The following is an 11,306-nucleotide window of genomic DNA, read 5'->3' as shown; positions in this document are numbered from 1 at the left end:
AGTCTTGCTCTGTCATCCAGGCTGGAGTGCAGTGGTGCAATCCCAGCTCACTACAACCTCCGCCTCCTGGGTTCAAGCTATTCTCCTGCCTCAGCCTCCCAGGTAACTGGGATTACAGGCACGCACCACCATGCCCAGCTAATTTTTTGTATTTTAAGTAGAGATGGGGTTTCACCAAGTTGACCAGGCTGGTCTTGGCCTCCCAAAGTGCTGGGACTACAGGTGTGAGCCACTGTGCCCAGCCTGTTTTCTGTTTTTGAGACAGGGTCTCACTCTGTCATCCAGGCCAAAGTGCAGTAGCACAATCATGGCTCACTGCAGCCTCAACCTCCCGGGCTCAAGCAATCCTCTCACCTCAGCCTCCCAAGTACCTGGGACTAAAGGTGCCTAGCTAATTTTTAGATGTTTTTGTAGAGACAGGGTCTCACTACTGTGTTGCCCAGGCTGGTCTCCAACTCCTGGGATCAAACAATCCTCCTGCCTCAGCCTCCCAAAGTGCTGGGATTACAGGCATCAGCCACTGTGCCCAGCCCAAAGATATGTTTCTAAGATAGGAAAAAGCATGTTTGCAAACTAGTGGAGTTGAGGATAAATGTTTATACAGATATGTCTGGAGGTGAAGATGGAACACGAGGGAGTTCGGAAGGCTTCTATCTCTTCAAAGCAGAAGTCCAGCTCCATAGCTGAGACTGGGACAAGGAAGCTGGAGGGAAGGTGTGAGACAGTTGTTGCATTTGGGATAGGTAAATCATTAATAACGATAATAGCAATTAACACTTAATAGCACTATGTGCCAAGGTGGTATCTAAATGTCATATATGTGTATTTCCTTATTTAATCTCATAACAACCCTATGTGATAAACACTATCGTATTCCTGTTTTATGGATAAGACCACTAAGACACAGAGCAGTAACTCGCTAATAAGTGGCAGACCAGAATTGAAACGCAGGCAGACTGGTACCAGAGTCCATGCTCACAACCACTATACTATACTGTAAGTTGCAGATGGAGAGAAATGTCTGACCTGGCAGTACTCCTAAACCAGGCCAAAGCAGGATTAAATAACTACCCAGGGAATTAGATATATTCAGTACTGAATGAGGCTTCTTGTCTACACTAGATTCTCTCAGCACCAGCCTGAGCCTACTCTTCCTCTGTCTTCACCGGATCAGCTCCCAGGGGGTAAGGCTAGGGACTCCCATTTCTCTAATCCCACTCCACATAGCAGGCTGAGCAGAGGCTCATCATCAAATAGGTAGAAACTTTATTTCCTAAATCCCTTCTCTTTCAGAAGGCAGTTCAGATGCATTGTAAGTAGAAGGCAGAGTAAGCCCTTATTTAGCAACGCGGAACTTGGCAGAGGCCCCACACCTGTCACTCTTCATAGCAGTCCCTTCCCACATGCTAGAGGGAAGGGAAAGCATGACAGCGAAGTCCACTTCTGTGGACTCAAACCTTGAGGGGGATGTTGCACAGTCACAGGGCTTCTCAGAAAAGGCACAAGCATCCCAGACATTCAGGCCTGGAGAACAGGCTGGCTCAGCAGGTCTTCACGATCGGGTGTCTCGAGCCCTTCTTCGGGAACGAGGGCCACAGCTGGAGCTGGGCATGGAACCCAGGCCAGGGGGTGCCCCTGGGGGTTGGTAGCCACACTCATTGGGGTCCAGGGGGTCCCGGCTGAGCAGTACCCACACTGCAGGCACATGGCGGCGCACTGTGAGGGGGTCTAGCCCTGTGTCAGGTGAGGCTGGGACCCAGCTGTCCTCAGTCTGCAGGAAACGTAGCTTCGTCAGCTGGTGCAGGCCTGGGACCCTCCGCTTGACAATCTCAGCGCAGCTGACAGCCTTTCCTGCAGCCCTGCCAGAACCTGAGAACACCACATGCCGTGCACTGCCGCCCTCCAACCGACCCAGAGCCAGTCCCAGAAGGTTGCGAATTTTGCTGCCATCTCGGACCCGCATCTCAAGGGTATCAGGAGGTAGCTGGGGCATTGGGGAAGGCGCTGGGAGCTCTACAGAGCCAGCTTTCCGGTAGTGCTCCATCCTGCTTGCTGTCTTGAATGTGACTCTCGCTGCCCACTGCAGGGAAGCATCAGATGAGTGCTAAGCAATATGCCTCAAGTCACTGTCCACCATCCCCTATCTCCATTCAGGATATGGCCCTGCTCCCCGTTCCAGACTTCCCAGAAACAGGATCATGTCCCCTCGTCCTTAGCATCTTGTGACAAGGGCCATGCCTGCCGCCGTCCGGGAAAGGGCTGTACCCCATACACCCCGTTCCTCTACAAGGGCCATAACACTCCCACCTCCAATCCTGGAGTCCCAGAGGCAGGACCAAATTCGCCAAACACTGGGCTCTTTGGGAGAGCGCCAGGCCCCCTCATCCCAAACTCTCCAGGACTGGGGCCTAGCCCCCCTTATCCTGGACTCCTTGGAACAGGGCCTGGAACCCTCACCCCAGACTAATACCAATAGAGAGCGCTCCTCGCAAGGACAAGGACAAGGCCCTTAGCCCCAGGCCCCCCGGGAAACAGCCAAGAACCCTTACCCAGTGCTGCCCCCACACAGAACTGAGCCCCTCTCCCAGAGATTACCAGGGTCGATCCATATCAACCCAGGTCACTCAGAAACTCGGGGGCAAAGGCTCGACTCGGAGGGCTGCTCGGGCTATACCAAGACAGCCTTGGCCGTTTCCATAGGCACGGTCGCTTCCAAGGTCCTGCCGGCCGCTGCAGCCAAGCAGCAGGCGTCCTCCCACCCTCCGAGCGCCCCTCTGCCCGCCCGGTTCCAGCTCTCACCGAATCCGCCTCACGCACGATCCTGAGCCAAGATGGCGCGCGGGCCCGGAGTGCGCTAAGGCCGCGGGGCCGCGCACGCCCCGAGGGGGCGGGACATGAGGGGCGGGGCATGAGGGAGTGGACCGGAGGCATCTCCGCCCGGGAAACGACCCGCCGGCCAGGGCGCCCCAGACCAGTCCCAGTGGGTATGGGAAAACGAGCGCAGCCTCCGCTGTTACGCCCCGGAAGGAGGCAGGGCAGTTCCCTGCGGTAGAAAGGAGCGGCCGTCGGGGAACTTCTGCGTCTTAAGGAGGGGGATCTGGACTTCAGAAGATGGGAGGGCTGGTGTTAGCTGTTGAGCAAAGCGGGAGCAGTGGGTTTCACCGCGGGTGTGAACAAAGGCGTCAGTTTGGAGTGGCTGCTGTTGCACGGGCAAGAGCCTTAGTTACCGACTTCTGAACTTCGACCTCATCCTGTGGGCGCTGGCAGACCACGGGGGGTTTTCCAGGGGCCAGTCGAACCAGATCTTGTGAAGGGAGCCCAGGAGGGAGTGATGGGGAAATCGGGCCGCAGCCCCTGATGACACCTGCCACGGAGTCTGGGGGCTGAGGGGGCGGGGGTGCCCACGGAGCCTAGTATGGTGCCTGGCGTATGATCGGCGCTCAAATATTTGTTAAATGATTTGTTACATTAATGAACCAGAGAAATCGCAGTGGGAAGGGAAAAAAGATTAAGTTGGGAGATACTAGTAGGTAGGTTTAGTGACGAGTTGGCCACTGTTTGGACAGAGAAGTAGGAAATTCCGAGCTAGGATGACTCCCAGATTTCAGAGCGGTTTGGACGCGCTGAATTTGAGGTGCCAGAGAGGTCGCACAGGCGGGGCGGCCAGCGGGCCCGTTGGAAAAAGGATCTGGTGCCAGAGCACTCCCTGAAACCACAAGGGGGCAGCAAACATTTGGTGGAGTACGGTGCCAATCTGTTTCTCAACATGCTTGCCCCAGCGCCCCTACTTCCCCAATTCTCCTCCCCAGGACCAAAACTTCCTGCATCCAAACCTCTTAGGATGCCCTTCTCGGCTAGTGGTAGCAGGTAGGCTCCCAAGAGAGAAATTTAAAGGCCTTTGCACATGCTGCTCCCTTGGCTCTGAAAGTCCCTGGATATCACTCACCAGGTCCCTTCAGTCCCTTTTTTCTTCTGTGTCCACCTGATAGGACTGCCCTTTTCCTGTACTGTCTATCCTGCTAGCCCGTGCAGGGCAGGGATTAGGTGAGCCCTATCTACTCCCATCATCTGACATTTGGAGGTCTCTTCTTGGTAAATATGGGATAAATGAATATCCTATTCACACAATCAAATGAGAGCCTTCATCTTGAGAGCTCTACACCTGTCAGAAAGCCAAACCAGGATGAGTTTAGTTCCCAGTCCAACGATTAGGCAGGCTGCCACTTCTGCCTCCCACCACCCCCATCCTAGACCAAGAAGCTAGCACACTCCTCCAGTCATCTCTATGGTTTATTGTCACTGGAATAAGAACACTGATGGGGGGGGGGGGGGGGGTGTTGCAAATTGCAAACCTCAGGTAACCTGACCTCCAACTTTAGAGCTCCACCTGAGTAGAGAGGTGGGCCTTGAATCCAATAAATACAAAGCTTCCTCTGCCTTGTAACAAAGACAGGTTGGCATAGGGCCCTGGAGCCTGACTGCCCAGGCCCACCTTGGGATGGGGTGCAGCTGTCATTCCTCTGCTGGCTTCACTTGCTTGGCGGCCTCTAGCTGGCAAAGTAGCTCATCCCACTGCACAAATTGCTTGGATAGAAGCATTGTCTGGTTGTAGGTCAAGGTGAGAATAGGAGTCTGAGTGAGGAAGTGCATGGAAAGTGGGGAGCAGGCAAACATAGGTGGATGGGATAGGATGAGAGAGCGCTAGAGGCGGAACAAAAGGACAGGGCTTAGGGACAGCACCCATTAGGGTCCTAGTTGAGCAGAAAGGATACAGTCTTGTTGTATTCCTCCAGGAGAGCCTTGGACTCCTCAGTAATCTCCATACACTGGTCCTGTAGGGCCAAAGTGTAGCACAGAAAGGAGCTTGGCAAGGCCCACATCTTCCACTAAACTTCCTGCCTTATCAGGGACTCCCATTCCCCATGGAGCCTAAAAAAGATGATGCTTAACCCCAAAGCCAAAGGAGCAAATGGCTATGGGAGCACTTGCAGGCTCCAGGATGGGCGCCCTAACAGCAGTCCAAAGACTGATGGGAAAGGGAGTGGCCATACATTAAGTAAACATTCCCCCTAGTATATGTCTCCTCTTCTTCTGTCCTTATTTCTGAACTCTCTTTGAACTTTACACTAGGGCCTGGGAATAGTGAAAAAAGAGCTCCTCTACCCACAGTCAAGGACATACAATCCCCAGGAATTCTTGGGTACCTCCCAGCCTCAACCTTATGGTGTCTCAATAAAGTCCTGCTCTGGGAGGCAGAAGGTTTGGACATGAACCTAGGCAAGTCCCTTTACCTCCCTGGGGCATATGCAAGATAAAGGATAAACCTCAAAGTTTCTTCTGAGCTTACAACAGAAGGGCCTGAAGCTGCTTCCCCAGGTGGCATGAGTGGGGATGAGGTGCTGTGCCACTTCTATATTCCCTTCTAGTCCTCTCCCCTCCCATACCTGCTGCTGAATGTGGATCTGGGCCAAGTGCTGCAGGCGGGCGGCATGCTCAGGAACGGCTGTAAAACACAACGCACACTGCTGGATGATGCTTGTGCCCTCCCCCGGGACTGCTCAATAGTCTATTAGGTCTTTGGCAGGATTAGAGTATTGAGTGGAGAAGCTAAACAAACGCCAGACTTCATTGACCGCTGCAGCTGGAGGTGGCGGTGGGGCTCCCTGCCCACTCCAGTCTTACTCCAGGACCCATAGGGAAGGGGAAGATACATGTCCCAAGGAGAAGACAAAACCTTGGGGTTCCCAGTGTTGCTCCCTACCACCACCCCAGTGCTATAAGCAGGACCAGGTAAAGAGAGCTTTGGCTATCAAAGGACCTGTCCCTTTGCTTTCAGCCCAGCGGGGCCAGGTCTGCCTGGTCTAGGGAACAGGGAGCCTGAAGATGGATGCCAGGTACCTAAGCTGGAATCCAACAGCCCGAGGGTTGGCCACCATGCTGGGCTCAAAGCTGAAGGCTGTCAGATATTCAGCAGGCAGCTGATCAGGAGTAGGGAGGGGGAGCTGGGAAAAATACCTCCAGAGACAGACAAGATGGATATCTGGATTCAATTAAAGCCACTGTCTGCTTGTCAAAGTCCAGGCCCAGGGACTGCTCTCAGCAGTGCAGCAGAAAGAATTCACATACATTCATGGACCTGGCAGAGACTCTGATAGTAAAATCTGGGTTCTGCAGCACCTTGAAGGAGAGATGCTTGGGGGTAGGTAGAAGGTAGAAGGAATTCTCAGAGCTGGGGACTGCTAGAGCTTAGGCTAGTGTTCTCAGGCCCAAATTGTCTGAGGTCCTAAAACTAGGCTCTCTACCATGGTAATTTTAATTCATGGATGTGGCAAGTACCTCAGGGTGAGGATAAAGATAAGGAACAGGCCAGGCACAGTAGCTCACACCTATAATCCCAGCACTCTGGGAAGCCGAGGCGGGTGGATCACATGGGGCCAGGAGTTTGAGACCAGCCTGGCCAACATGGTGAAACCCCATCTCTACTAAAAATAGCTGGGTGTGGTGGCACACACCTGTAATCCTAGCTGCTTGGGAGGCTGAGGTGGGAAGTTTGTTTGAACCAGGAGGCAGAGGTTGCAGTGAGTCAAGATCATGCCACTGCACTCCAGCCTGGGTGACAGAGTAAGACTCTGTCCAAAAAAAAAAAGAAAAAGAAAAAAAGATAAGGAACAGACCCAGCCCGAATCCACACAACCCAAAACACAGGAAAGTCCTGCCCATCCATCCACCTACCTCCCCAACCAGAGTAGGGAAGCTACAACCCCAGAGAGATACCTTTGATGTGAGCACTGTCCAGCATGGGCACCAAGGCATTCACCTGCTCCAGGAGTGCAACCTGGGAGAGGATAAACTGCTCCTCTAAAGCAAAAATGGACAAGATAGTTGCAGTGAAGCAAACCTGGGCATTGCTACTCAGCCCATGTAAGGGCCTGAGGACCTGGCAAGGGAGATGGCTAGGTCCTAGAGCTTTGGACAGTGACTCTGTCCACTACCCCCTTCTCTAGGTACACATTTCCATCCTGCCCCCAACTCTCCTGGATGCCTCAGGTCTGACCCATCTGAGCCTAAGGAGCCTCTCAATTTCTCCAAGTCCCACCTTTCTCCAAGGTTTAACTTTAAAGCCTCTTCTTCTAGCCTCCTATCAACAAACTCAGGGAGCACCTCTTATGCCACAGGATACAAAGTACTTCAGACTTGGATCCCCACACCCAAGGGTCCCTGGGAAGGTCTAAAAGAGGAGATATTGGCAGACTATGCCAGGCAGGTTCTGCTCAGGGGCTCTCAGAGGCATAGACAATTATATGCTGGAGGATTGCTGGGACAGTAATGGAAGAGTCTAGTGAGGAGAGCAGGATCTGGACTAGGCCCTATATGCACAGGGGATTTTAATGCACTGAAATCCATAGAGTGGGAAGGTTATTCGAGAGAGAAGACTGTTATGTGCAAATGCTTAGAGGCAGGAATGCTTGTCAATTAGTAGACGAGAAAGAATTCAATTAGCTGAACTGGAGCAGGGAGAGCACAGGAAGCAGAATTGGATGGGAGGGTAGACCCGGCAGACTGAAAGGTTGTGAATGGCAGACTATGGAATTAGGAATTTATCCTAAAAAGGCAGAAGACACTGAGGTTCCAAAGTAGGCCAAGTGACATGTTGGAAACATGTTTTTGTGAGGGTGAGACTGAACCACGTGCAGGAAGGGAAAGATTAGGGTCGAGAGTATGATTTAGGAGACTGTGCAACCATTCATGTGCAAGTGGATGCACAATTCCTGAGGCAGTGCCACAGGGAGGGATGGAGAGGCTGGACTCAAGAGTCAGTGCAGAAGAATATCTAAACTTGGTGCTTGAATCATGGCAATTGATCAAGAGCCCTTTGGGAACTCTGACGGCCCTTTTAGCAGGAGTGGCCCATCCTTACCCAGTCCTCAGTGCTGCACTGCACTTATCAGTCTCCTGGGAGACTGATCTCCCATCTGGGTTATAAGCTCACATCCTTGAAGCAGAGACCCTGTCTCCCCTAGCTCTGGCTGTACACATGAGGGCAGGGACTTTCTGGTTCACCAGTGTATGCCTCCTCATCTAGGAAAAAACCTGAATCAGAGTAGATGATCATTATACATCTTTTGGATGAATAACGAAGCTCAGAAAACCCTAGCTTATAGAATGGCTGACTGATTAGCAGACATTGCCAAGGTAATAGTTCCTGCCTAGAACTCTGAAACTAAAGAGCTTTCTCACATGAAAGAAAGATGTTGAAACCCATGCCAGTACTCTCTCTTTTCTTTAATGGCAATGCTCTCTGCCCCTACCCTTTCCTAGAAGCTCCTCTGTCTAGTGAGCAGAAGTGAGGAAGGTTCTGAAGGAAAATCCTAGAGGCAGGCTATTGATAGAACATTGGACTAGCTCCCACTGTGGCTGGCACCATGGCCTGCAGCTGGCCCAGAGGTATATGGTACTCAATGTCTACTAGAGGATTCACTGGATCCTCAACCCAAAACCAGGCCACAATTCCAGAGAGCAGCATCCAGGGGTTGTATCCATTAGAAGACTGGACGGGGAGGCCATCTCTGTGCTTAACCTCCCCGACGACCCATATCCTCAGATGCATGTACACATGTAGTCCAGCATTACCTGCTAAGATGAACTGCAGCTTAGAAGCATCAGGTATGGCAATGCGGTCAATGTACTCAGGATCCAGGTACTTGATCAGATCTTCAACTAGAAAAGTAGCGAGATGGGAAATGGAATAGGGTTGGGCAGTAGAACACTGCCTTACGAAGGATGTTTGACAAGTGGTCAGCCTTGAGGAGAGCCTTCAATGAGGAGCACCCAACAGTGGTGCTTGAGCAGGGCTCCACCAGGCTCCCTATCCCCACTTCCCTATCTCTCCATTCTCTTCTCTTGAGGTCTCTTCTGACATCAAGCTTCAGAGATGAAAACACAATTGCCACCACCACTCTGGGCCCTCAGCATTCTCACTGACCTATCCTTATCAAGGGTAGAAGGCCTCTTTTCTCCTAGATGTCACCAAGACAAGCCAGAGCTTTGTCTAATTTCTAGTTACTAAGCAGGTTACTAGCTCTGACATAACCAGGCTCTCAGTGTCTAATTTGTTTCCTGCCTCTTAACCTTGCCTGGGAAATCCCATATCCTTTTTACCCTCCTTCACCAAGAGAAGCTTTCAGGTAGAGCTCTTATCTCATAACTTAGGACATTGTCATGGGCTTGAAGTTTAGCCACAAGGTAGAAACGCACACCCCAATTTACCAATTGAATTGGGTGCAGGTAAATGTCCTCATAATCTTTCGATCCCCAAAGGGCTATTCCAGTGACTTAATGAACTAAAAGGCTAGGGCCGGGTCCCAGGAAGCCTAGGGATAGGATGTCAGGCAGGCAGGCACATCATGGAAGCACTTACTCTTTTTGTAGAGAATCTTCACCCTCTCCCTCTTGCTGGCAATGTTCCCCAAAGCCACCTGTACCTTGACCAGGCCGTCAGCCACCTGTACCTTGACCAGGCCGTCAGCCACCTGTAAGGGAAGTGGTGGTTAATTCCAAGATATACTACCTGGCTCAAGGCTTGGAAGAGCTGAAGAACCCTCATTCTCCTAGACTGTCAAACCTGAATCCCAGTAATCTAGGTTGGCCTCCCTTCTCTAATATTAAAAGAATTGCAGCCCCACCTTCCAGGAATCCTCAAAGTGGAGAGAGAGAATCATGTACTCCTTGGGGAGTTTCAAGTCTGATGGGGAAGATAACGAACTATTTTAGAGTCTACGGAATATATAGTATACACAATATATTTTCTGGTTCCTAAGCCCTGAGTTTGGGCATGAGAAATGCAAGCATCCTCATTCAAGCCTTCATGACCTCTAGATTGGCTGGCCTACCTCTAGCCCTATCCCCTCCACATCAAATTTAGTGTGAGAGATGGAAGAGTCCAAACAACTGGGATCCCAATGATGGTACAATCACTGACTTAGGGAATACAGAAGAGAATCAGCTTAGGGGAGAAAAACAGTACAGTTAAGAGCATACAGATTGAGTTTGAGATGACGATTGGATATCCAAGCGGAAAAATCCAGTAGACAACTGGACATGAAAGTCTGGTTCTGAGAACAGAAATCTGGACCAGAGATATACATTTGAGACATATTGACATGTAAATAGTAATTGACACCACGGAAGCGAGTAAGCCTACCTAATGTTTAGGGGTAGAATGTAAGGAATCCCAATATTAAAGGGTCAAATAGAGGAGGAGACTAAGGAAGTGACTGCACTCACCCAGATTTTAGAGTAGAGGATGAGGAATGCCAGGGAGGAGGCAAATAACACTGAGAAGCAGTAGTTAAGAGATAGAAGGAAAACCAGGAGGGTCAGTGTCATTGATCCCAAAGGAAGAGAATGTTTGAGAAGTTAGTTCTGAAATGGGAGCACGGTCTGCTAGTGACAACTAATTCCTCATTTAGTGTACAAACAGACATCATTACCTTGGACGCACTTAGCTCCAGGACATGCCTGACACGCAATTAGAAGTTCTTCAGTAAAAGGTCTTCCCATAGCAGAAAGGTGAGGAGAGGGCACCTGAGCTTTGTAGTTGTCAAAATTCTGTCACTGGTACAAAGCAGTGCTAGTCCACATCTGAACACCCAGTACCCAATCTCTTCCCTTCCTAATCCTGGTCCTTTCAGACCTCACCTCTCACCCTTTGGAGCTTTCCTTATCCACCTCTGCTCTGCCTCCTCAGGGGTCCCATGAACCTCTTCCTGCACAATTCATTTAGCAATTAATTACGCAGGGCTCCATGACAGGCCTTCCTATCGTGGACTTTAGCTTTTATTGAAACTCTCATTAGTCAGCTTCTCGAGTGTGTCAGGTCTCCCCAACTACAGCCCGCGAGGGCAAGGGGGGAGTCTCAGCCACAGTAGGTACTGAGCCCACTCTCAGGCTGGCTTAACCACCCGCAGAGCCCCCGATGACAATGGACCCCGAGGGTCCAATCAGCTCTGGGAGGTTCCGGACCTTTGTTATTTCAAAGGCCGGGCTGCGGAGAACAGGACTGGAGCGGTTGCATCCCGAGGGCCGGGAAGTGGACCGCTCTTGCTCTGCTCCAGAAAGGGACCACCGGACCAAACTACTCACCTTCCGCGAGCCGCGCGCCCCGCCCGGCCCGTACACCCAGCGCTCCAGCTCTTCCACTCGGGCCTGCAGCCGCTGCACGTCAGTCAGACCCGCCATCGCTACTACCGACTCACTTCAGCCGGGAAACGGCCAGAGGGTGGGACGTCCGTCCAAATAGGAAGGCT

General features: G+C 51.5%; 2 protein-coding genes across 3 annotated transcripts; both read right to left on the bottom strand.

Annotated features, from left to right (window-relative positions):
• Positions 1-1,246: 1,246 nt before the first annotated feature.
• Positions 1,247-4,133, bottom strand: RPP25L (ribonuclease P/MRP subunit p25 like). Its single transcript, XM_023203294.3, has 2 exons — positions 2,800-4,133; positions 1,247-2,080 (listed from the first exon to the last, which is right to left on the bottom strand). Exons 1-2 carry the CDS (start codon positions 2,929-2,931, stop codon positions 1,553-1,555), a joined length of 660 nt encoding a protein of 219 aa, XP_023059062.1. The 5' UTR covers positions 2,932-4,133; the 3' UTR covers positions 1,247-1,552.
• Positions 4,134-4,272: 139 nt separating this feature from the next.
• Positions 4,273-11,292, bottom strand: DCTN3 (dynactin subunit 3). 2 transcript variants are annotated; one of them, XM_023203296.1, is made up of 7 exons: positions 11,143-11,292; positions 9,419-9,503; positions 8,632-8,718; positions 6,775-6,858; positions 5,445-5,503; positions 4,773-4,832; positions 4,273-4,602 (listed from the first exon to the last, which is right to left on the bottom strand). In XM_023203296.1, exons 1-7 carry the CDS (start codon positions 11,236-11,238, stop codon positions 4,513-4,515), a joined length of 561 nt encoding a protein of 186 aa, XP_023059064.1. In that variant the 5' UTR covers positions 11,239-11,292; the 3' UTR covers positions 4,273-4,512. The 2 variants fall into 2 exon arrangements, with proteins under 2 accessions (XP_023059064.1, XP_023059063.1); XM_023203295.2 differs by having other exon boundaries at positions 9,419-9,530; positions 11,143-11,281.
• Between the last annotated feature and the right edge of the window lie 14 nt (positions 11,293-11,306).

This window comes from Piliocolobus tephrosceles, chromosome 14 (assembly GCF_002776525.5).
Source record: "Piliocolobus tephrosceles isolate RC106 chromosome 14, ASM277652v3, whole genome shotgun sequence".
Classification (NCBI taxonomy): domain Eukaryota; kingdom Metazoa; phylum Chordata; class Mammalia; order Primates; family Cercopithecidae; genus Piliocolobus; species Piliocolobus tephrosceles.
This window is presented reverse-complemented; position numbering and strand designations above follow the sequence as displayed.